Source organism: Eptatretus burgeri, chromosome 18 (assembly GCF_056783735.1).
Source record: "Eptatretus burgeri isolate ZD-2024b chromosome 18, Ebu_testis_v1, whole genome shotgun sequence".
Taxonomy (NCBI): domain Eukaryota; kingdom Metazoa; phylum Chordata; class Myxini; order Myxiniformes; family Myxinidae; genus Eptatretus; species Eptatretus burgeri.
The window spans coordinates 29,237,704-29,262,453 of record NC_140978.1 but is presented as its reverse complement, the minus strand read 5'-3'; the positions used below and the strand labels follow the sequence as shown (position 1 = coordinate 29,262,453).

At 43.0% G+C, this 24,750-nt stretch overlaps 1 protein-coding gene and 1 long non-coding RNA gene across 2 annotated transcripts in view; one reads left to right on the top strand and one right to left on the bottom strand.

Annotated features, from left to right (window-relative positions):
• The window catches only part of LOC147008805 (uncharacterized), a 119,356-nt gene that overhangs the window by 39,410 nt on the left and 55,196 nt on the right, over positions 1 to 24,750 (top strand). The window lies entirely within an intron of this gene.
• Positions 20,451 to 24,750, bottom strand: part of SEPHS1 (selenophosphate synthetase 1) — a 74,113-nt gene continuing 69,813 nt past the window's right edge. Inside the window, exons 8-9 of the mRNA XM_085863823.1 lie at positions 21,545 to 21,757; positions 20,451 to 21,377 (exon numbers count right to left, since the gene is read on the bottom strand). Of these exons, the coding sequence (XP_085719949.1) occupies positions 21,148 to 21,377; positions 21,545 to 21,757 (443 nt within the window). The 3' untranslated portion in view covers positions 20,451 to 21,147. The remainder of the gene's footprint in view (positions 21,378 to 21,544; positions 21,758 to 24,750) is intronic.

Here is a 24,750-nt window from a genome sequence, read left to right as displayed (position 1 = left end):
TGTTACAACTTCCTCTTTCACATGTGTGGTTCTCTGGATTGAATCATAATTCACTTCTCTTTTTCTTCTTCAAAAGACTTTTCAACTCAAACTTTCCTTCATTCCGTGTCTGAAATATTCCACTGTTACAACGTTTCTTTTCTCCATTGTCTTCATTGCATCCCTCACATAATGTCTTTAATCGCGTCTCTGACTTTAAAAATTTTAAATCCCAGTTTGCAATGTGCATGTTCGTGTTCCATCAATCATCCCTTTTTTTCCAACTTCAGTGCCAATTAACCCCACCTACTTAAACACACCCCCTCCTAACACCTCACCTGTTGTACCCTCTTCGTACATATCTCATCTTGCCCCTCATCCTACCTCCGCTCTTGGCACCGCTTCACTGTCTTCTGCTTCAGGATCAGCTCATCCTCTGTTGTCCCAAAGTGTGTGGTGTTCTTACATCTGTGGGCTCCATGCTAACCGAACAGATGTCTCCCTCTCTCAATCAGTACACTCATCACCACAAATATGCTCCTTCTTTCCTCCCATCACACCTCCCCCTCTTCCAAACACCTCAAATAGTGTACCTCCCCTGCCCACTCCCTTCTTCACCATACCTCGACCAAGTCTCGTCGTTCCCCTCTCCACACCTATCCCATTACCCTCCTGCACCTTGGCCAAAATACTTCTGTGACTCATTGGTACTGACACAATCTGTCAACTTCCTGACCCGGATCTCAACAAACTGTACTCCATCTCTTCTGGGTCTGATTTTTATAATTTCCCGAAAAATATCTGTTCTTCCTCTGCTGAAATTGGTTCATTTGACCAAAGACATCTCTCTGGCTGTTATTATAGAACCACCTCAGTGCCGTCGAGTCTGGCATTTCACTCAGACCGACGAGCAGGGTCTCCTAGCAGCCATCAAACTTCGAGGCTGGTCTCCCATCTCTACTTCCTCCGACATAAACTTGTCCTGGGAATTCTTTCAAAGAAACTTGCTCTCCCTCATGCACAGATTTATCCCATCTCGTCTTCAGTTGTCCTACCCTTCCTCCTGCTCATGATACACTGAAGTTCGTGGTGAGGTAGTTGTCCTAAAACAACTTGCCTTTGCCTCATGGAAGGCTAATCCAACTGAAGGCAATCTCAGTTCCTTCCACAAAGCTCAGAACAAGTGTGTGTCTACCCCTCAGGAGAGCCAGGAAACAACATCTTTCTCATGTCGTCTGAACTCTCAAACCTGTCTCCCTCCTCTAAATCATGGTGGCATCCAGTCAAGTCTGTTTCTGGTGTATGTTCCCCCTCCATCCCCTCCCAAACCTCAAATGGGCACACAGCTGGCACTGCATGTGAAAAGGCTGAATGTCTAAACTCGGTGTTTGCTTCTAAATCTTGTGTCCAAAACCCATCGGTTTCTCTACCCACCTTACCCAGTCACACCCAGCTGTTCTTGAACTCTGTGTCCTTTTCTCCTGACAAGGGGGAGATCTCGCTGTCAAACCTTGACTCAGATTCTGCAACCGGTCCAGATGGCATCAGCCTATGTGGCATAAATACCTGCCCTGCTTCTTTCTCTTTCTCTTTCTCTTTCTCTTTCTCTTTCTCTTTCTCTTTCTCTTTCTCTTTCTCTTTCTCTTTCTCTTTCTCTTTCTCTTTCTCTTTCTCTTTCTCTTTCTCTCTCTCTCTCTCTCTCTCTCTCTCTCTCTCTCTCTCTCTCTCTCTCTCTCTCTCTCTCTCTCTCTCTCTCTCTCTCTCTCTCTCTCTCTCTCTCTCTATTCACTCTCTAATTTGCTCAACATAATCTGCCATCTGCTTGGAAATCTGCAAACAAATCAGCAAATTACCACTCTGCTAAAAAAAGGTGCAAAAACAAATTCCTGCAACAACCGACCAATCAGCCTTCTCCCAGTCATCAGCAAGGTTGTGGAATCCATCATCGCTTCAGACATTAAATCCTTCCTCTTCTCCAATGGCTTGATTTCCGATCATCAATTTGGATTCAGACCAGGTCACTCTACCCTGAATATGCTGCTTCTGCTCTCCCAACAATGGACGGAGGTCCTCAATGCCGGACATGAAATCAGAGCCATCTCCCTGGACATATCACGTGCTTTCGATGCGGTCTGGCACCCTGTCCTACTCACCAAACTCTCTTTCTATGGTATCCAAGGCCATCTCCATTCATGGCTCAGAGACTTCCTCTCCTGTCACAGCCAACGTGTGGCCCTAAATGGAGTTCTTTCATCCCCTCTTCCTGTCCAGGCTGGAGCTCCTCAAGGCAGCATTATGGGCCCTGTTCTTCTTCTGGTTTTCGTCAATGATCTCTCAGACTCTGGAAAATCCTCTTTATCTCTTTGCTGATGACTCCACACTCTGCCGTACCATAAGTCACCCTTCAGATCAGCAAGCAGCAGCCTTTTCAATCTCTGCAGATCTGGATAAAATCACAAGCTGGTCCAACACATGGAACATATCTTTCAATCCTGAGAAATCTCACACTCACGATGTCTCTCTGAAAGGACCGTCTGGAAACCTCCTCCCCCCCCCCCATCTACTTTCTCAACGATCCTCTTGAAGAAGTTCTTTCATTCAAACTTCTGGGTCTAACTATCTGCCATGACCTTTCCTGGGAAAGCCACATTTCCAACCTGGCCTCCAAAGCCAGTCGCCAACTGGGAATCCTCCATCGTGCAAAGTCCTTCCTTGGCACACCTGAGCTCCTGATCACATATAAAGCTTTTGTCAGCAGCCTGATGGAGTACTGCTCTCCCCTCTGGGCTGGTGCTCTCGCCTCTCACGACTTCATGCTGTGGAAACCAAGGCAATGAGGATCATCGGCATCTCCCATGATGAGGTTGAGACTTTGGGTCTCTCACTCTCTCACCCCAGGCAAGTCGGTGGTCTTTCTGTCTTCCACCATCTCCTCTCCGGCCTCGCCCCCCCCACCCCGCTCGGTCTGAGATATGTCCCCATCATATTTCCGCAGGGCGCTCAAGGTCCGCCAGCAACCCCCTTCTGGTAAAACTACCAAACTTACAAATCACTGCTCACCTTCACTCTTTCATTCCTCTTTTTCCCCACCTTTGGAACAAACTCCCACACTCTCTTCAATCCCACTCTTCCCTCCAGGCCTTCAAAACAGCTGTTCACCACCACCACCTATCTTCCCCCATTCAAAACCAAAATCTTTTCTACCCGCACAAATCAACCCCATACCCACTTCCTTCAAATTCCCTGCTGTCCTTCCTGAAACTCCCTGTCGTGTGAGGACCTGAAAGTCCCTGTCGTGTCCATCTTGTTTACCCCGTGATCTCTGCCCCATCTCTCTCCATTCCCCCAGATCTCCTCACGTCTCTGTTCCTCCCTGTTTTTTCATTCCCTCTCCCACCCCTCTTGTCTCCTGCTCCCCTTTTTGTACGTTCTGTGTGTTCGCTCTCATACGAGCCTCGACAGTGTATACATAAATAAAAACAAAAATAAAAAAGGCAGACTCCCAAGGAAAAAGCAAAGGCTAAAACCCAGACTAGACATTCACAGCTCTTTTATGTGTGAACAATCAATGTAACGACAAACAACTGAGCAACAAGAAACACCTGTCAGTCATTTGTTCTAATACTTGTGCTTACCTAACATGTGGGGACTGAACATAAAAAGTGCTGTTGCTCTACAGTGGGACAACATATAGGCATAGAAATACCAAGAAATAAAAGCTGACATTCTGTACTCTTGCCTCACATTTATCTTTTGATCTCCAATCCAAATTTCTTGAGTACATGGCAATTATAACAAATTTGACTTCACTCTTCCAATGCTTATGGAGGGCAATGTATAAATGGGGAAAAGCAGTGGATATTGGGAAACAAATTGAAGTCGCATTAACAGGAGCATGTACACTCGGCACCTCAACAGCACCATCTTTGGGCACTACAGCACAAATCCAGGCATTGCACTCACTGTCGATCACTCAGACATTTAAGCCGGTACCCAGAGTGTGCTGGAATCGGCCAGCTCTGTAGGAACTGCCAAAAACTGCACCACTTTGACCAGTAGTGTCGTTCAGCACCTGCCCATCCTGCTACTGTATCTGGCGCAGCAACGTCCTCACCGGTAACTATCAACGAAGTCGGTGTCCCACACAGCCACTTTGTTTAAAACCTGTGGATGCAATGTGAATGACATTTTGATACCGCTTGCGGTTGATACAGGCACCAAAATCTCACTTCGAAATAAGGCAAATTATAACAATTATTTTTTTCACACATTTCCCTGAAACAAACTTCAGTGGCCCTGTCAGGTTATGGCAACACCAAAATTACAAACCACACCCTTCAGTTTTCTACATCAACGCAACTGGTGCTAATCTGATAGGGCTGGACTTATTCCACAGTCTTCACTTTCGGCTGGCTGATTCTTGTGGCACGTATGTCCTGCATGCCATGACCGCCTGGCACCACACATTGTCTACATTGTTTATAGGCCTGAGGTGCGTCATTGACTTTGTACACCAGCCTACGGTCAACCCTGCTGTGACACCAGACATCCAACCCCTGCGGAGGACGCCTCTGGCCCTCTGGAACCAGGTCACAGCCAAACTACAGCGCCTCCTCGACTCTGACATCATCAAATCCATCAGTGTCCCTTTGGATTTTCAAACTGGTTGTTGCGTGTGCAAAAATCTGGAAAGCTGGGCTTATGTGTGGACTTCTGTGCAGTCAACAAGGCCATCATTCCAGATATATCATTCCAGCTCCACTGTTACCAGAGGCCTATCAAGAAAAAAGAAAAAAAACTAGTTGGCTTCACCAGACGATCTTTCCAAGTTGACAAGGTGAGAATGCAAGACGTGCCCTGATTGAATGACATGTTCTATGTCTCAACAAAGCATCTGATCCGCTGAGATGGTTTGCAATTGCTGCCAGTCTGTCGTTGGGATTGGTTGCCCGATGGCATAACGTGGAGTCGTCTGAAAAATGGAAAAGAGGGCTTCCTCATGCGTCTTCCCTATTATATTCCCATATCCTCCCAAACTCCACTCACCTCCTTTCCTTCTCATACCATCATACATTCTCATATTTTCCTCAATTTACTCCCTACCTATACGTACACATTAAAGAGATACCTCCACTTCTATCCTCTTCCCTTCTGTTCCTTGCTCAATTGATGGAATTTCAAATTTCTTCCCTCCCACTCCTCTCTACCTTGTGTCAGTGCAATAACTGGATGCCTTATAAAGGGATCACGTGATCGCATCTATTTAATGAGGAGTAGGTAGTGCACAATTTACTTCAACAATAGCAGGAATATACAAGGTACTGTATATGGAAATGTGAATTTGGAATGCTCTTTTCAATAACCGATACGACATCCTGTGAACTTCAATGAAGGCACCAGAAGACCGTTCTGGGCACTTTTCCTTCGTAAATTACGTATTTTGTCATACCTTACAATCCAGAAAGCCTTGCAATCGATGACAGAGATTTTAGGGAAGACAGTGATTTTTAGCGTAAATGGCATTCAACAGGTTGTGGGGTATAGAACACTGGAGTGTGACGTCACGTTGGCATGACAATGCTCGACTGATAACCTGGAAGCACACGCGCTTCAATTGAACGTGCTTTGCATGTTGAAACGTCACTAAATATGGCTACCGTGTGGATTACTTCACTCACGACTTCGTTTTGTGACGAACCAAAATATCTGCAAAGAGGAGAGAATCATTACTTCTGCCACCGAAGGTGGAAGGAGGTTTTTCTTTCACCACTTTCTGTCTGTTTGTATGTCCACAGGATATCTCAAAAAGTTGGCGGATGGATCCAGGTGAAACTTTGTGGACAGGTTGGGTGTGTGACAAAGACAAACTGATTCGACTTTGGTGAAGATCCGGATACTGGAATATTTTAAATGATTCTTCACCATTGAGAGATAAGGACAAAAACGACAGAGCACGATATCTCAAAAATGTCATAGGCCTGATATGTTCTCGTGGATCAGGCATTGTGTGGCGGAGGTATGCGCTCTACCGAGTGACCTTCTCGTTTTAAATCGGATCGCATGGAAACCCTTTCATATTCTCCAGGAGTACCTGGGAAGGGGAGGGGGTTATTTTTTATTTAATCAAGCTAGCATGAAAAAGAAATGTTTCCTGGAGCTGCGGTGAGGGCCTCTGTCATCATGCACTCTGTCCCAGTGGATGTGCATAACGTTGTCCTCCGTTGTCCTGTCTATCCACTCTTATATCTGCTTTGAAAAGTCGTGTTGGGGAAAAGATGCGAGTTCAGCATTCATGATACAGATTACTATCAAGAAATCCGATGAGAGATTATTATATTATATTCAGTACTTTATTTATTAGTTCATGGATACACGCTTACAAAACGCCATGTGAAGTATAATTATTTTTTTATCCTGAAAAAAGCAATAATGACTCCTCACCTTTACAGGTGTGGTGGCTCTTATCCTTCGAGATTTTGGATTACATGCACCAAGATAACTGCATGGAATTCAAGATACATCGTTTTATCTTAATGTAGTATCTATGGCCATATTGGAGACGTGCCCATGCAATTCTCACTGGGTAATATCTACATGTACATTGCTAAAAGGGACATATTTTAACTTATTCGAACCAAGTTAATTTGGCCAGAAATGTGAGTGAAGTCGGTGAGGTGAACTGTGAATTGAACATGTGAGCGTGTCTCGTATGATTATTTAGTGTGTGTCAGATGGTAGTTACAGTATGGTTACAGTACGAGTATGAAATTTAATATAATTGAATAAACACCTCCTGCCAGGTACATCGATTTGATTTACGACACTCGACAAGAGCGTTGGTGCTGCCAAAGCAGTCTATTGGCAAGGGTTCTACTCGGTGGTTTGCCATTACCTTCCCAGCATCGTTTGTCCGTTCTCCATCCTTTTAAATACTCAGGGTCAAGCAAGGAACCAGCAAGTCCCGTTTTATAGTCTTTGGTATGACTCGTTCAGGGTTCAAACCACAACAAAGAGAGCGGATAGGTTGAGGGCAATGAAGATGGGAAAGAGATGGGAAGAATGTGCGATGAAGGACAACAATAAGTTGGAGGTGGTTGAGGCGTGGAGAGAGTTGGTTGAGGACAGCGAGATGTGGAGGAATGTCGTGGACAAGGCAAGGCAAGGCAGAAGCTTCGTACCATTGGACCTCACCATAATAAAGGGAAGAGAAGGCAGACAAACAATAAAAGCGATAAATCACCTATTTGTTCAATCCATCGTTGCTTAACACTTGGTTCCTTCGGAAAACGATAAAAGCTGCAGGTATGACTCCGGTTTGTCATTACAATCTGGAATGAAACACTGTACCATCTTCACAAAGCTACAGCGGCCATATTCTACGAGAGTGAAAAACCAAACCGTATGTTTTCATGCCATCACCTCGGTGCTCTTTTGTGATGTATTATTTTTTACGAGTAAGTGGAAGCTGTCCTTCGTTGTCGGGAATATTAAGATTGGGGGAGGGGTGGGGGAGAGAGAGAGAGAGAAAGAGGGGAAGGGCAGAAAGGAGAGAGATAGGGGAGGGAGAAAGAGGAGAGAGGGGTGAGGGGGGGGGGGAGAGTGATGAGGGGGGTTGGCAGAGTGACGCCTCTCACCACACTTCACTATTCACTCCTGGAAAGCGGGGTGTGGGGGGGTTGGAGTGGAGAGGATGGAGGAGAAGGAGGGAGTGAGGGGAAAAGGGGGAGGGGAAGGGGTGTTCTGGACTTGCATTTGAAAGAGAGAATTGAGGGGGAAAGGGGAAGAGAGGTTTTTGACTTGTTTGGTAGTGGGACTTTAGCAGGAGGGGTGGGGGGTTGACTTTCATTTTGTAGCGGGACTTGAAGGGAAGCAGGGGGAGAGGGTGGTCCCATCTGCCAGCAATAGTAGTGGATTGACCAAAATGGGGTACGTTAAAACAGCACGTTCAAAAGGTTCATACTAAGCACCACCTGGAGACATCCATTGGAGGAGTGAAGAGGGGAGGGCTTTGGGAGGCAGTAAGCATGAGTCGAAGGAAAGTGAAAGAAGGGTGTTTCCCTTCAATGCTCAAAAAAGACATGCCAGTGTTTGTGCCTTTATTTTTATTTCCACACACATTTTACAACTAAAATGTGATAAACTCCGGAATATCTTAACCTGAGACAAATTTCAAAATTTAAACTGCAGAATTGATCCAAGTATCAGTTCTGACCACTAAAGAAGTGTTCATTTGTTCCCTTTTCCTTTCCATCTCCTCACATTGACTTGTCTCCCCCTCCCCTCACGCTGCCTTGCCTTCCCTTCCCCTCCACAAGCACTGCATTGCCTTCCTTTCCCTTCCCTCCCCTCGTGCTGCCTGACCTTCGCTTCCCCTTGCCTTCCCTTCCCCTCACAATGTCTTGCCTTCCCTTCACGCTGCCTTCCCTTCCACTCCCCTCGTGCTGCCTTCCCTTCCCCTCGTGCTGCCTTCGCCTCCACTCATACGATCCGTACGAATCCGGAAGTAAACACAATCAAGGGTTTGGCAGAAACATTTGCACCCATTTGTCACACACCCAACATGTCCACCAAGTTTCATCCAAATCCATCCATAACTTTTTGAGATATCATGCTATATATGTATCGTTTCAGCACCATCTCTCAATGGTGAAGAATCACTTAAGGTGGTGGAAGTAATTGCAGTCGTCTAAAGAAAATTGCAACTCCTTAATACTCGAGTTAAAACTACAGTTGGTTACAATTATAATAGCAGGAATCTGCAGAGAATAACAATAGTAAAGGGACGTATAAGAATTGCATGGCTCATAATTATCTGCAGTTTACATGGGATGATGAATAAGGATGCGTTATGGGTGCATGAATTAGCTCAAGAGGGGGTAGAAGAGGACAGGAATACGGCAGCTCGCCAACGTGCATTGAGAATCTTCCAGGAAAGACGCAATCCTCTGGAGAAGTATGACAATATCAAATTTGTCCGGAGTTAAACCCTCGAAGGAATAATTTTGTTGGCTACTGAATCAAATGCAAGATGACCTCAATCAACCTACGATGAGGAGCAATGTGCTGACTCCCCTCCAACAATTGTCCGTTGAACTGCAATTCCATGTTAGTGGATCATTTCAATTGGATGTTGGATATATGTGCGGTGTTTCACAGGCTAATCGGCTGTTTATCTCCCTTCGCAAATTTTACTGTTTACGTTTGTTATGTGATGTGATGTTTATGATGAACTCCAGAGACAAGAACAAGAAGTTGATAACACTGAAGTAGGTAGTGGATTTACTATTACAAAAATAATCTTTTTAGATGTACACATCTTAAAATCAGATCCTCTTCAAGCTTCTTCTTATATTGATGAACCAAAAGAGATAAAACTTAAGAAAGCGGTTGTTAATATTCAAAACAATGATATACTAGAGGGGGAGCACTCGGTAGAGTGCAAAACCTCTGCCGCCAATACTGCGAGGTCACTCAAGTGAACCTGATATCCTATTCATTCAATTTGACATCAACAGTGCTCACAGAGTTATAGTTTCCAACTTTCCCTTTTACATACTCAATTCATTCGTCATAACTTGATTCCTTGAGACAGAAATTGATTTTATGTGGGTATATCCACCTGAAGTTCCAAAATCAGCCGCAATTATAATTTTGGCATGTTTTTTGTTGGAAATCACTTATAACATGTAGAAATGCAAAAAAAAAAAAAATAAAAAATCTAAATTTTGTTGAAAAAAAAGTTTCAAAAATATTTTTTTTTCTAACAATTTTTTTTTTGGGAGGGGGGTGGAAGTCACTTAAAACATGTAGAAATGCAAAAAAAAAAAATCAAATATTTTTTCAAAATGGCCGCCACAGCGGCCATATTGGATTTTGGACCACGTCCAAAATCTAATGGCATGATCCTTGGTCCATACCTAATCCCCCCACCAAGTTTCGTCGAAATCCGTCGAGGAGTTTTTCCGTAATACTGTTCACAAACAAACAAACAAACTGAAGGGGGTGAAAACAGTAACCTCCAATCTTCGATGGCGGAGGTTAATAATAAATGTTTTCTATGGTCTGTTGTTGCTCACTTACATTCTCCACAATGGAATCCTGAAAGGGTTGAACATTATAAGAAATAAGAGAATACATTAAATGTTAAAGATTTAAAATTTCCAATGTCATTGAGAGATATTCCTAAATTTGAGAAAATGAATAATCCATCTGCTAATGTATATGGATTAATGGATACAAACAAAGTTCAGATATTAAAAATTTCAAACAACTATAAAAATGATGAAACACATTTTGACCTTCTCTACTTTACTTCAAAGGAAAAAAAAATCACATTATGCTTTCATCAAAAATTTATCAAGATTAACCAAATCACAACTATACAAGAGAAAATGTAAAACGTATCCTTGAAAGAGATGTCTCAACTCCTTTCACACAAAAGAACGATTAAATCAACATTCGAAATATTGTAGTAATCATAAATCACCTGTAATCAATTTACCAAAAGCAGGTTCAAACATATTGTTGTGGATCCGGCGGTGGCGGGATTCGCACCCGACTCTTGATAGCCAAATGTTACAGATTTGGCGCCACCCTCACCACTGCCGTCTCCATGGTTTATAACGCCGGCTGGCTCGGCACAGGCCTCGGGTCACGCGTATTCAATCGCGATACCAACGTACCCCTGGACCTTACCAGTTGGGGAAATAGACCCCGGTTACAGACTGGTTGTGTCAGATGCCGAGCGTTTTCTGCCAGTCTGTAACCATTTTGGTTTTATATACCAATCGAGCGAATTGTTTCTCAGCGCGGCACGAATTGACTCAAAGCGGCAACTTCATACGAATCAGCCAGATTTATTGGGGAACATCGGGTAACACAACACAAGCAAAATATTCACGACAATGTTTTGCTTAATCTATAACCCGTTCTTAACTAGGGAGATACAGATTACGGGTTTTGAAGGGGTCCCTACCGAGATAAGCCTTAAACGACATGTAGACAAGACATAGACAGCATGCAGACAAGACAGAGTACTTGGTGATGTTTCATGGACGAGAGTAAAGTGCCAAAAGCACGAATGCCGCTCATAACAAGCCGATGTCCACGGATTCGCGCCCCAAGCTCGAGCACACCGTGTGGCAAAATGGCGCTCGCCCTCCTTTGTCGCACCGCCCACGCACGCGGCCTCTGCGCGTTCAGACCCCGCGAGGTCGATTGCACCAGACCGTCAGGTCGATGATGGGTTTCAGCTGGCTTCTCACAAGGTCCAGCACACAAGTCCAGGCCTGGCCTGTTCACCAGACAAGGCCAAATTGAGGTGCCGGGCTCCGGCAGGCTGGGTCCATGGGATTCCAAGACGTCGTCGAGCCGTGAGGTGAGTAGGGACAGTCAGAGGCTCTGGCGTTAGACGCAGGTTGAACCTGTCGATCACCTCCTCTTGAAGCCGACTCCAGACTCACACAGCAGCCAGGTCCTCTCGAAGCAGATTGCCGCCTAAACCTCAGGTTCAGTTTTCTCTCCCTTCAGAATCACCCATCTTTCCTTCTTTCTGCTTGCCCCGAAGCCCGACTGCTCATCCTACAGATCGCGCCTCGACACCCGTCGTTTCTCTCTTGCCTTCCCGGCGCATACTCGCCTCGAAGCCTGACTGCTCAACTCCGTCCTCTCAGTTTCTTTATCACTTTTTCTTTTCGGGGCGCGCCCCTTTACGAAGCTGAGAAACTCCTCCCCCCAGCTCCAACTCCCTCTCCAGGCCACTCCCCCTCAGCTGACTGGGCGGGGCCTATTGTCTGGAGAGGGGAAGGAAGAAGAGGAAGCTATCGGTACACCACCACCGCACGAACAATAACAGCCTCTTACATCTCCCGACACACATGTAACGTCCATTTTACCGAACAGCCTGGCTAAACATGCATTTAATGGGGGATCTGAGCTCATCCTATATTTAGTAGCATACTAAGGGCCATTTCCGTAACAATATCATTCAAAGATTTTAACAAATCTATAAAACATCCGTTTGTGATATATGCCGATTTTGAAAGTATCCTTGAAAAGATAGATACTGCTTCTCCAAATCCAAATAAATCACACAAATAAATATCAAAAACATACTCCTTGTGGTTTCTGTTATTATACCAAATCATCTGTTGGTGATAAATACAAGTTAGAATTTTATAGGAGGAGAAGATTCCTCAGAGGAGTTTGTAAGACAATTAGAAAAAGACTGTGTAAGACGAAGAGAAATAATGGTTAAAACCTAGAAACCAATGTCATTAACAAGGGGAGAGAAAAAGGAATTTAGAAAGAACAGTATCTGTTATATTTGTGAAGAGAAAATTGAGGGAGAGGTCAAGGTTAGGGATCACTGTCATCTTACTGGTAAATATAGAGGTCCAGCTCATTCCCGTTGTAATCTTAATTACAAGCCTCCAAACTTTATTCCTGTCTTTCCTCACAGCACCACTCACGATGACATACATCTATTAATAAATGAACTTTCAAAGACATCTGGAGATATTTCTGCCATTCCTAACACAGATCAAAAATACATCTCATTCACAAAAACAATTCATACATCCCCCATAACCCATATCAGATTTCATGACACATACAAGTTTATGGCAAGTCCATTATCTAACTTCTTCTTCTTCTTCTTTCGGCTGCTCCCGTTAGGGGTCACCACAGCGGATCATCCGTTATGATCCGCATAATGATTTGGCACAAGTTTTATGCCGGATGCCCTTCCTGACGCAACCCTGGTCGCCTCTTACGACACAGGGATATGGTACACCTATTCTAACCGGGGCATACTTATCTATTATTATTGAACTAAGTCCATCATCTAACTTAGCATCAAATATTAAAAACTTACCGAAAGTTAAATCACATTTCTCAAATCAAGAAGAGATTGATTTCTTATCACAAAAGGGAATATATCCGTATGACTATATGGATTCATTTGAGAAGTTTAAAGAAGCACAACTTCCTTCAAGGGAAAGTTTCTATGGCAAGTTGAATAAAACTCATATTTCCGATAGAGATTATACACAAGCTAAAAAAGATTTGGGAGAAGTTTAAGATAAAGAATCTTGGAGAATATCATGATTTGTATTTTAAAACTGATGTATTGTTATTGGCTGATGTGTTTGAAACTTTTAGAACAGTCTGTCATCATAAAAATTATTATGGATTAGACCCCATTCACGATTACACAGCCCCGGGTTTGGCTTGGAGTGATATGTTAACACGCTCAAATGAGCTAAGATCCTCGTCCTCTTATTGATGACATCATAAAAACGAATATGACGTCATTGTGATGCATCAGGATTGCAATAAATTATATTATCTGTGCGAATGCCCGGCTTGATTCCCGCAAACAAAATTCAAACAGCTTGTCCAGGTTCGGAGATAATGGTATGGGCGATTTCCATTAGCGGCGATATTATGACGTCAATTTTTTTTCTAGGAAGAATTTCCAAAATCGGAGATGGTTACTGCCTGCGCGTGGGCTTTCTGCATATACATGGCAAGTTTCACGAAGATCCGATGGAAACTCTGGGTTGTGAAACAAAAAATGTCAAAAAATAGGAATGACGTCATAAAAATTGATATCACATCATAGTGATGTATCATATGTGCGGTAATTCATCTCTACTAATGCCCTGTTTGATTCCTGCAAACAGAATTCAAAAAGCTTGCCAAGTTTCGGAGATAATTTTTTTGGCGATTTCCATTAGCGGAGATATGTTGACGTCATAACTTTTTTTTTCTAAGAGGAATTTTCAAAATCGGAGATGGTTACTGTCTGCGCAGGGTATTTTTACATATATATGCCAAGTTTCAGGGAGTTTCGATGAAAACTGTAGGCTGTGAAACAAAAAAGTCCACAAGAAGAAGATGAAGAACAACAACGTGAGTAAGACCTAGAGATCCTCCACGAGGATCTAAAAATGACTAAACAAAATTTGGAATTAATCAGTGATATAGATATGCTTTTAATGATGGAGAAGGCTAAAAGAGGAGGAATATCTCAAGTATGTTCCAAGAGATATGCTAAAGCAAATAACAAATATCTTCCTGATTATAATAAGAATGAGGACAACTATTACCTGATGTATTATGATGCTAACAATTTGTTTGGGTGGGCTATCTCAATCTTTACCAAAAGGAAAACTTAAATGGGTTAAAGAAAAACATTATGAAAAAGTTTTACAAGACATTGTTGTCTCCTCTCAAAAAGAATTGGATGAAGCTGAAGTTGGATATTATTTTGAGGTTGATTGAAAATATCCAGAAGAACTTCACCACACACATAAAGACCTACCTTATGCCCCTCATAAAGAAAGTCCAAGAAAATAATGGTGAAGTGATTACCAAGTCATTTAATATAAAAGGTAAATCTCCAGAAAAACTACTTACTACATTAAATGACAAAGAAAGTTATGTTTTGCATCAAAGGAACTTGAGACAATATTTACCTGCTGGGTTGAGAGTGAGGAAAATTCATAGGATTTTGAAATTTAAACAAAGTCATTGGTTAAAGAAGTATATAGATTTTAATACAAAAAGGAGAACAGAAGCAAAAACAGATTTTGAGGACTTTTGTAAATAAATGAACAATGCTGTATTTGGAAAGACTATGGAAAATGTAAGGAATCGACAAAGCAAAAGACTTGCTACATCTTGGAAACAGGCTTCAAAGTTAATCAATAGACCAAGTTTTGAGCGAACGGAGGTGTTTTCAGAGAACTTTTGTGCTATTCATTTGAAAAAATAAGAGTATTGAAATGGATAAACCTATTTATTTAGGAACATCAATTCTTGACTTGTCAAAGTCGTTAATGTATGACTATTACTATAATAATTTAAAATCAAAGTATAAGGATAATGTGTCATTGTTATATATGGATACAGATAGTTTTATATTAGAAATTAAGACAAGTGATGTAAATGAGGATATCATTGATAATATTGATATATATGATACAAGTAATTATAAGTCAGGTGATGTGTTGTTTTCATCAAAGAATAAAAAGGTTATTGGTAAGTTTAAAGTTGAATTGGGTGGGAAAGTCATGAGTGCATTTATAGGATTGAGATCAAAGTCTTATGCTTTTACGTATATTGATAATAATATGATTGAAAGGTGTGATAAGAAGCTAAAGGGAATAAAGAAAAATATAATCAAGGAAACAAGAAACTTTAAACATTATTACAACTGTTTAACCATAAAGAAGGAAGAGTACAGAAAAATGAATACAAAAATAAGTTATAAACATCAATTATATACAGAAGAGATAAATAAGAAAGCATTAGGAGCTTTTGATGATAAAAGATATATTTTAGAGAATGGAATCAATAGTTTCTCTTATGGTTACAAGTATAAGTGTTAAGATATTGGGTTGGGGATTTTATCGGGTTACCGCTGTCTTTTTACTGATTTATAAATGATAGAATCAAGCAATAACCAAACCAAAGAGTGGAGATGTAATCAGCCTTGGTATTTAAATGGGAAACATAAAGAATGTGAGAAATATCAAATAAGCCTTATTGAAGAAATAACCAGGGTAAAAGGAGATCAAACAAATAAGCGGATAAATTTAATTACAAATAAGTTGGAGGATAGAAAGAAAAAAAAATATCCTTGAACGGACTGAAAACTTTGATGGTTATCAATTGAACAATGGAAAAACAATTTACTACAATCTCAAAATGATATGTGGCTCAGGAGGTGGTCAAATAAGAGCATTAAGAGAAGTTTATCATTTCATTTCTGCTCAACAAAGACATTTAAACCAAGAACTAAGTTCCAAAGTAATCTTTGTGAATATACTCGATGGAGATGAATGTAATCGGAAAATTAAGTTATTCCCCAAAGTAGAACATGGACAAATATTCATTGGTTCACTCTGAGTGGAATGAAAATATGAAAGGAAAGAAGCGATTTAATCAGCAAGTCTCAATTTTACATTTGCTTGTATGGGAGGGAAGGGAATCAGTCTCAATTTTACATTTGCTTGTATGGGAGGGAAGGGAAGCAGTCTCAATTTCACATTTGCTTGTATGGGAGGGGGAGAAAATCAGTCTCCTATTTTGGGCTTTTTGGGCTTAAGTTATAAAGTTTTTTTCCCTTTTCCCCCATTCATTTGAATGGCTGCCTCAGAAGCCCTATTTATCCTCGACTATCATGTTTAGCTATTTTGATCCAAGGTGAAGGATGTAGAGTGGTTCAGAAATTTTCTTGGACATGTACAATTCTTCCAATTAAAATGAAAAAAAAGAAGAAAAGAAAAACTCATTTCGTAAAACAGTTTGAAATTAGAGTTCATAGAGCACCTTTCCCCACGCAGTCTTGAGAAAAAGGACATGGGAAAGGGTTTTTTTTTCAACTCCTGCTTTGCGTTTCCGAGCACGTTTTATATTTCCTATGAGCCGCCATTTTTCCAGAATCAATATTCCCCAACGCTGAGCGAGACCGGCCAAATTGATTTGTCGAGATAGTGTAAAATTTTACACAAGTACTGCTAGACTGAAAGTTTGTGGTAGTGTAAACAAAATGATTTGTATTTGACAGTGTTCACGTGTACGATTCAGTTGAAATAGAAAAAGGTTTTAAATGCTGTAGGGAAAATTAATTTTTTTGAAAATTACCGCTGCTTGATGCACTGTCTTTTACACATTAAATTAGTTATTCACGCCTGTTCGTATCCTTTAGGGTGTCCCTAAAAACTAAGTTTCCTATTTGGAAGGATTTTGTTTGACAGACAGGCAGACAGAGTGAAAAATAAAAAAAACACTCCTTTGTGCGCATACCTGATCAGTACGAGATTCCAGATAATTTACCAAATTCAGAGCCAAAGTACTGCTAAACTGCAGGTTCGTGTTCAAAAATATACATTTCAATTGAAATTAGAAAGCATCTGAAAATGCAAAGCCCGTCCCCTTTGTACTCAGACTACTTCCAGATGCTAAACAGTACCTTTGACCAAATTATTAATTTGTCTTCTCCGTATTCTCATTATAAAGCTTTGTTGAAAATTTGAAAACAAAAGTTAAAATGGTTAAAGACAAATAAATAAAAAGTTACGGCCCGGACAGACACAGAAGTAATTGCAAAACCCAATCTCCTGCTGCGTGGGGGACGGGCTAATTAAGTGGTTCCTCGATCATAGACGTACAGCTGCAGAGAGACAGACAATGTGTACCAATTGCTTCACCCCACACAGCTTCATGCATATGGGGTCACGATTAATTAAGACAAATTAAACCTTCAACTTTGTATCTACAAATTGTAAGATAAAATGCTTTAAGAATGTGAAAGCAGCCGGATTATGGTGCAAAATTACACCATATGATGACAAAAAAAAAAAATAGGACCACTGGACCTGTAGCTTATCTGGGCCCTGGCCAAATGCTGTAACTCGAATTTGGCACAATTCTGACTGGTGGGTCTGGTGAGGAAGATTTTAAAAGGAATTTACATGATTTTCCAAATATTTTACCAAGACTGTCATTTTGACACATTTCCAGTCATGTGATCGGCATGGCCTCCACAATTTAACATCAGGACCCTGTCCTAATGCTGTAACTCAAACTTCTGGGTGGGTCTGGAGAAGATTTTTTAAAGGAATTTACGTGATTTTTCCTAAAAATTGACTGTCGGCCATTTTGACATACTTCCGGTCACGTGGTCAGAATGACCGGCAATTTAACTTCCCTACCCTGGCCTAATGTTGTAACCCAAATTTGGTAGCATTCTGACTGGTGGGTCTGGAGAAGAAGATTTTTGAAGGAATTTACTGTCGGCCATTTTGACATACTTAAAGTCACGTACCCAGAACAACCTTTGCAATTCCTGTCACCAGTCAGAAAATTTCAGCCAGACAGGACCAGTGGTTTGGCCAGAGACGTCGAAAAAGGAGATGGACGGACGGTGCGCGATGACAATACCTTATCTGGAATGTAAATTCCACATCAGCTAAAAATACACGAAAAAGAAAATGTAGAAAATATAAACATGTTCCTGCCCCCCAATTCTGCCTTGCATATCAGAAGGATAAATTAACCACCATTAAGGTACCTTCTGCAAAAGGCCAGGTCGGTGCAACGACAAACCAGTTCTTCTTCCACACACATTTATTGGCCTCAAAATGATAACTAGAACCCCCCAGGAGCTATCAAGTCACTGAGGGAATAGGATGGAGACAGTCTGCAAGGCATGAAGCAATTAACCATTGTGTTGTCCTTGTTTTGCAATGCAGGACTTTTCATCACGTAATCTGCCAAAGAATGTTCAGTGTACATGCACAGAACCCCTTAGCAGCAAAGTTGATCGGGGCATGTTGGCGTCATCGTTTGTGCGAGCTCAAAATGGCTCATAAACTTGCTAAAAAGCCAAAAATACTTTTTAAAATGTACCTGAGAAACGGGTGTGCCTCTGTATAACGAAAGAGTTGGAGAACTTTCTCAGCTCACCCAAAACAGCTGAGATCTTGCAACTAACTGTTCGTACTGCAAAAACTCCTGACGATGTGGACCAGTACAAGGTCCAAACTGTGGGCAGGCGCGTTCTACCCAAACCCCCAACGGATCGTGATCAGGGAATAAACTTTGAATCTTGCTGGAATGCTTCCTGCGAACAAGGCAGACTTGGTGACGCATTTAATGGAAGTCTGCAATTAGAAAGATGGTGCCATGTATCATTAATAGCAAAGTAATGGCGAGACTCTTTGACAAAGTTTGTGTTCACGACATGAAAGTACACAAAGCTTACGCCAGCTATTATTCACATGGGAGTCGGATGAATCAGGCAGGAGACTGAACTGAGATGAATGAACTCCTGAAGGAGACTGTATCTAGTTTGAGTGCTTAACTGCAATGGGAAGATCATTCTGGGGCTTGTGAATGCACAAATTAAGTTTAAAATAAAACTTTTAGTTGAGAAGTTGAGGGTTGAAGTTGAAAAAAAAGTGGGAGTTGAGGGCTGTTGGAAATATAAATTTCTTTGTTTGGTTATAGGGCCACAAGGGGATTATACTAGATGTTTGCATCTATTGCCAAGAGAAGTGTGTGTGTGTGGGTGTGTGTGTGTGTGTGTGTGTGTGTGTGTGTGTGTGTGTGTGTGTGTGTGTGTGTGTGTGTGTGTGTGTGTGTGTGTGTGTGTGTGTGTGTGTGTGTGTGTATTGGTTGGTTGTCATCTACATGTATGGGTTTCAGAAGGTGGAACGGATCCCTCCCAGGTCTTGAAGTATCCACCGTTATGTGTGTGTACATGCAAGTTGCTGCTGTTGCCCGTCTCCACATGTGGGTGGGTTTCAGGAGGTGAAACATGACCTGCCAGGAGTGTGAGTGTGCGTGTGCGTGTGCGCGTGCACGTGTGATATCCACTGCCGCCCCTCTCTTACATCACCAAGAAATGGTAGGAACACGACACCTCTCATTTCATATATTTTCACAAGTCCCATTTGCATCCAGAAAAATCATCAATTATGGAAATTGACACTCAACTAATTGACAAACATTATGTTTAAAATATTTCACTTGTAGATCTCACGCCAGTTTGTTGCAGCAATTCACTGACAACACGCACACAGCACATGTGCGAAAAGGTCTCATTGGCATGAAACCTCATTTTTAGTCCTGTATTATTCACTACATGTGTGTCGTTGACAAGCCACCAATCTCGTAGGCAGAGCTAAATACAAAAATCAAGAAACATGCATAGGTAAATTATCTGCAGGTTGTGAGCAAGGGATCAATCGACGTCTGGGTCGGGCCTAGGGAGTCATGGATTCACTGAATCATGGGGCGTGGCGCTATCGGTACCGATGCAGGATGAAAGTCCAAGTCTTCAGGTGCTTGTTGCTTCCAATCTTGCTCTGCGAATGTGAGACATGGACTCTGACAAAGGATCTGAGACAAAGACTTAATTCATTTGGTACCAGGTCACTTTGGAGAATCCTTGGCTATGACTGGTCAGACTGTGTGTCCAAGAAGCGGTTGTTGAGAGACTCAAATGAGATTTGTTACCTGCATAGTCCGTAAGTGTCAGCTGCAGCTGTATGGACATATGGCTCAATTTCCTGATGCCGATTCTGCTCACCAGATTCTCTCGGCGAGGGAGCCCCGTGAGTGGAGAAGGCCAACGGGACGACTGCGTGCCTCGTGGTTGCAGCAGGATGATCGGCATCTCAAGATGGGGATGGGCCAGGCAGATGCCTGGGGGATGGCCAGACGGAGGCCCCTGGAGTTACGATGGAAAGTCGACGCAGTGACGCGCTGCTCCGGTGCATTCTCCCAAACCTAACCTTACATAGGTAAATGCCATGATGTTCATTGTAAACTTATTAAAAGCCAGATTTAATTTCATCTTCCTTGAATGACTGAAGGATAAAAAGATAGCTTTATCTCTTAATCCAGGAAACTTTAAATGTTCTTATGAAACAGAATAAAGACAAAAAGAAAAAAAGTGTATGAAAACGCCACAGGCCCATTTATTGCAACACTTGATTCAACCGAAAGATATGGCCGAGAAAACAGCCCACTGGACAAATTAACCACACAATTCAACCGCTTTGGATTCCACATCTTCCCGGGCTCTACCGAGCTTTATGGAAAGGAGTTTCATATAATCGGAGTGACTGTGTGATTAACCGACCAATTCAATCACCACAACCCCCAGCCCCTGCCTAGTTGTGACCTCTGACCTCTACACAAGCTGCTCAAACCTTGCTTGAGGTCAGGATGAGGGGCCCATGCATCAAGGGTTGGGGTGACCTTTTCACGTCCCTCGGCAACACTCAAACACGAAGACCTTTCTGTGAGTGGGGAAAAGTTGGAGAATAATCGACAGAAAACCACTTAGGAAGGATTTGCAGGGCCGAAACATGATCCAGAGTTAAATGACATTGATATGACATCAAACTCTAACATCAGAGATTAAAAAAAAAGTTTCACAAAGGACTGGACAGATGTGGGGATGAAGATAAAGGTGTTGACAAGAGAGGAACAAATGCAAAAAACCAGGAAAGTAGACATAAATCCAGAGTGAATCGGGAAGATAAGGGATGTGGGAGCACACCTGCTGTGATGTGCATTAATCAAAGAAGTAGCCTTTCTTGATCAAAACAAAAACAAGATGAAACCCATCAATGTTCCAACAAGAGGTTATGACAGTGGTGCAGTTGGGGTCGTGGGAGTGGTCACGGTTGGTGGTGGGCCAGCACCTCGAGGTGCAACCTCAATGATTCGCGGCTTGTCGATGATACGTGCAGTGCGTGCACCTTTCTCCACGATGCCGATGATCCACGCCTGGTGACCTTCTCCATACTTGGGGGACTTTATCTCCGCACAGAAGCGTGCGGCCTGTTCACGGGGTAGGCAGATAAGAAGGCCACCTAGAAAAGGGATAGACATTGATCAGCTTAACGAGAAAAGAAAAATCCCCAAAAAGTCAAAACAAAATTATGAAACAAATGAGGAAGGAAAACGTTTGGGAGAGGAGGGCCAGGGGCACAAATGAAGGGAGAATTAAAAAGAAGGATGGGTTTGCTTGTGAACAAACCAGACGTCTCAGCGGAAGTTCCTTGGAGGAGGCCGAACAGGTTCCCACAGGCTTTGCTGATGGCTGCCATCTTGGCAACAACGGGGAGATTGTGGATTACGAAAGCAACCTCATTACGCTGCTGACGTGCCAGATTCTGTGCGTGTCCTAAAATCCCAAAGCCCGTGATATCCGTAGCTGCGTGCGCGTTGAACGTGTGCATCAAACCAGCAGCTGCAGGATGTGCAACAAGGAAAGTCACGAACACAAGTCAGCATTTGCTTCCAATTAAAAGTCACTTTAACCCAGTCAATGAAAGAACCAATAGCCTCACCACAATGTTTATTATTAGTTTTTAAAAAATATATCATTTTCAATTAAGTTGCAAAATTGACTCAAGGTCAACTATTTCGAGACCATGAAGGGGAGACCAGCATTTGAGAGAACACAGTTTGCATATTCAACGAAAGTCATAAAAAACAGGAAGCGTTTGTGAACTTATCTTTTTTACAGCAAGTCACCATGTGCATCTTCTGTCCAATTAACGCCCCTCCCCCCCCCCCCCCCCCGGTCGATACAAAAGCGAAGCTCATGGAAGAATGAGGTGACAGAGGCAACGAACTGTCAGTGGGGCAGTTAGACATAAGTAAGGGAACGAACAAACTGGAAAGAGGAGAACGAGGAGAGAAGAAAACACAAACTCGCAAATAAGGAGGTCAACCTCAGTCGAGTTAGAGGTAAAATATATTATGGGTAGGGAAGAAAGATTTGGGTTTCAGCTGCAACTCCTCCAACCTCAAACCCATTCAAGTGCAACATAGTGAGCCTTATTCAATATACATATACATATATATATATATATATATATATATATATATATATATATATATATATATATATATATATATATATATATATATATATATATATATATACAGTCAAAGCTCGCTACTATGCCACCCGTCGGGACCGAGCAAAAGTGGCATAGTAGCGAGAGTGGCATAGTAACGAGATTTTGTAAAAACGGCCTTATTTTCTCAAGTTACCCATCTGTAGTTAATCTTGAGACAAAATTTATTCCAGCAAGTAAAAGGCATGACTGTTGTATAAGCTAAGCGAACGGAGAACATACACACACTAACAGAGTTCACACACTAACATATGGCATGGCGAGAAATTCACGACACACAAAGCTTTCAAGAATCGTCGGCTGGCGCATCTTCTTTCGGCGGATCTCGTGCATCTCGTTGTCGAGCCGATCGCACGCTTGCATCACACCGGGCTTCCCGCTTCTCTGCTGCATGAACTTCCGGACGGTGCTACAAGCGCGCTGGGCTTCCTCGAACGGAACGATTTCCTCCTCGACAGTTACCTCGTCATCTTCGCTTTCCACCGGCTCCTTACTGCACAGAATCTCCTCCAGCATGAAATACCCGCCAGTCGCGAGGCGCTCGTCGGCTTCGAGAAAGTCAGACAGCTCGATCTCCTCGTTCTCGTGCATCTTTTCCTCGGCAGGCAGAGCTTCCCAGATGTCGGGCAGCTCCGCATCCTGTGGCTCAGTTTGGATCTCCTCTTCGATGAACTTGGCCTTCGCGAAACAGTTCCTGATCGTCGACTTGCCGACCTGCTCCCAAGCACGCCGGGCGACGTGTAGAGCGTCGAGCAACGTGAACTTGAACTCCTTTCCCTTGTATATGGCCTCAAGCAGGCGGCATAGCAGGAGCTTCTTGTAGTGGCGCTTGAGGTTCTCTATGATTCCCTGATCCATTGGTTGCGAATTGGCTGTCGTGTTTGGGTGGGAAGAAGACCAGTTGGATGTTGTTCAGCTCGAGCTCGGGAGGGTGGCCAGAGAAGTTATCGAGACAGACCAGCACTCTGCGTCCCTGCTGGCCGAGTCGTCCGTCCCACGCATGCAACATCTCCTCGAAAAGCTCCGCCGTCATCCACGCCTTCGCGTTCGCCTTGTACTTGACCGGGATCTCTTTGTTCTTGAAGGCACGGGGTTTCTTGGAATTGCCAATCACCAGAAGAGGGAATTTCTCGCTGCCGCTCATGTTTGCCCCAACCAGAAGAGTGATCCTTTGCTTGCTTTTCTTTCCTCCAGTACACCGCTCTCCCCTGAAAGCCATGATCTTGTTCAGAAGCAGCTGCCAGAAGAGTCCAGTCTCGTCCAGGTTGAAGACGTCGTCTGCGGAGAACTGCCCGAGTAAGGGCCGGAGAACCTGTTGTTGCCACTCAAGAAGGGATTGCGAATCCACCGCTCCAGCTTCGCCCTGCACTGTCTTGAACGTGATGCCGTGGCGCTTCTTGAAATTGCCCAACCAACCGTCGCTCGCCATGAAGTCTGGGATGTGCATCAGCTCGGCCAGTTTCATCGCCTTCTCCTTGATCAGATCGCCGCTGACAGGCACATTCTGTCCTCTTGATTGCTTCAGCCACATGAGCACTCCCTCATCAAGCTTCGGGTCGTGAGCCTGCGTCAACTTCATGCGCTTCGATGGAAATCCAGCTTTGATTGCAGCCTCGATTGCATCCTTCTTGCTGAGAATGCCCTTCACGGTGGTTCTCTTAACTTCGACGCCCCATTTCTTGCTAATCTCCCTGGCCAACTTGGACTGATTCGGCTCCTTCTTCGCAGCATCGATGATCTCCTTCTTCTCCTTCAGCGTAAAGTCGGTTCACTTGCGTTTCTGAGCTGACATTATGGGCTGAATTTGAAAAAAAATGATGTCACTGTTGTACGTGTGCCTGCGTATCTGTGTGTGTGCTCGCGCTTTTTTGTGTCTCGTTGTGCGTGTTGTGATTGGCTTGTTGTGGCTGGCATCGGGGAGAAGAATCGCGTGTTTTGACACAGTCTGACTATGCGCGTACGTATTGAGTTATGTTGTGCGCAGCTGGACTGTAGTTCGTAGCTTCGCCTTTGGACGTGAGTGTGATAATCGAGCACTGCGCAATACAGACTTTTTCACGACTCGTGCCTTTTAACAGTCACACAGTAGTGGCATGGTAGCGAGAGTAGGGGGTGGCATAGTAAATTTATTTTGTACTGAATTTTGTCGGGACCGAGCAAAAGTGGTATAATAGCGAGAGTGGCATAGAAGCGAGGTGGCATTGTAACGAGCTTTGACTGTATATAAAATATACTTGTATACACACAATCAAAAAGAACGCAGATCAAAAAAATTAAATAATTCGGCCTGCCAGACCATGCGTCCAATCCAGGCCCG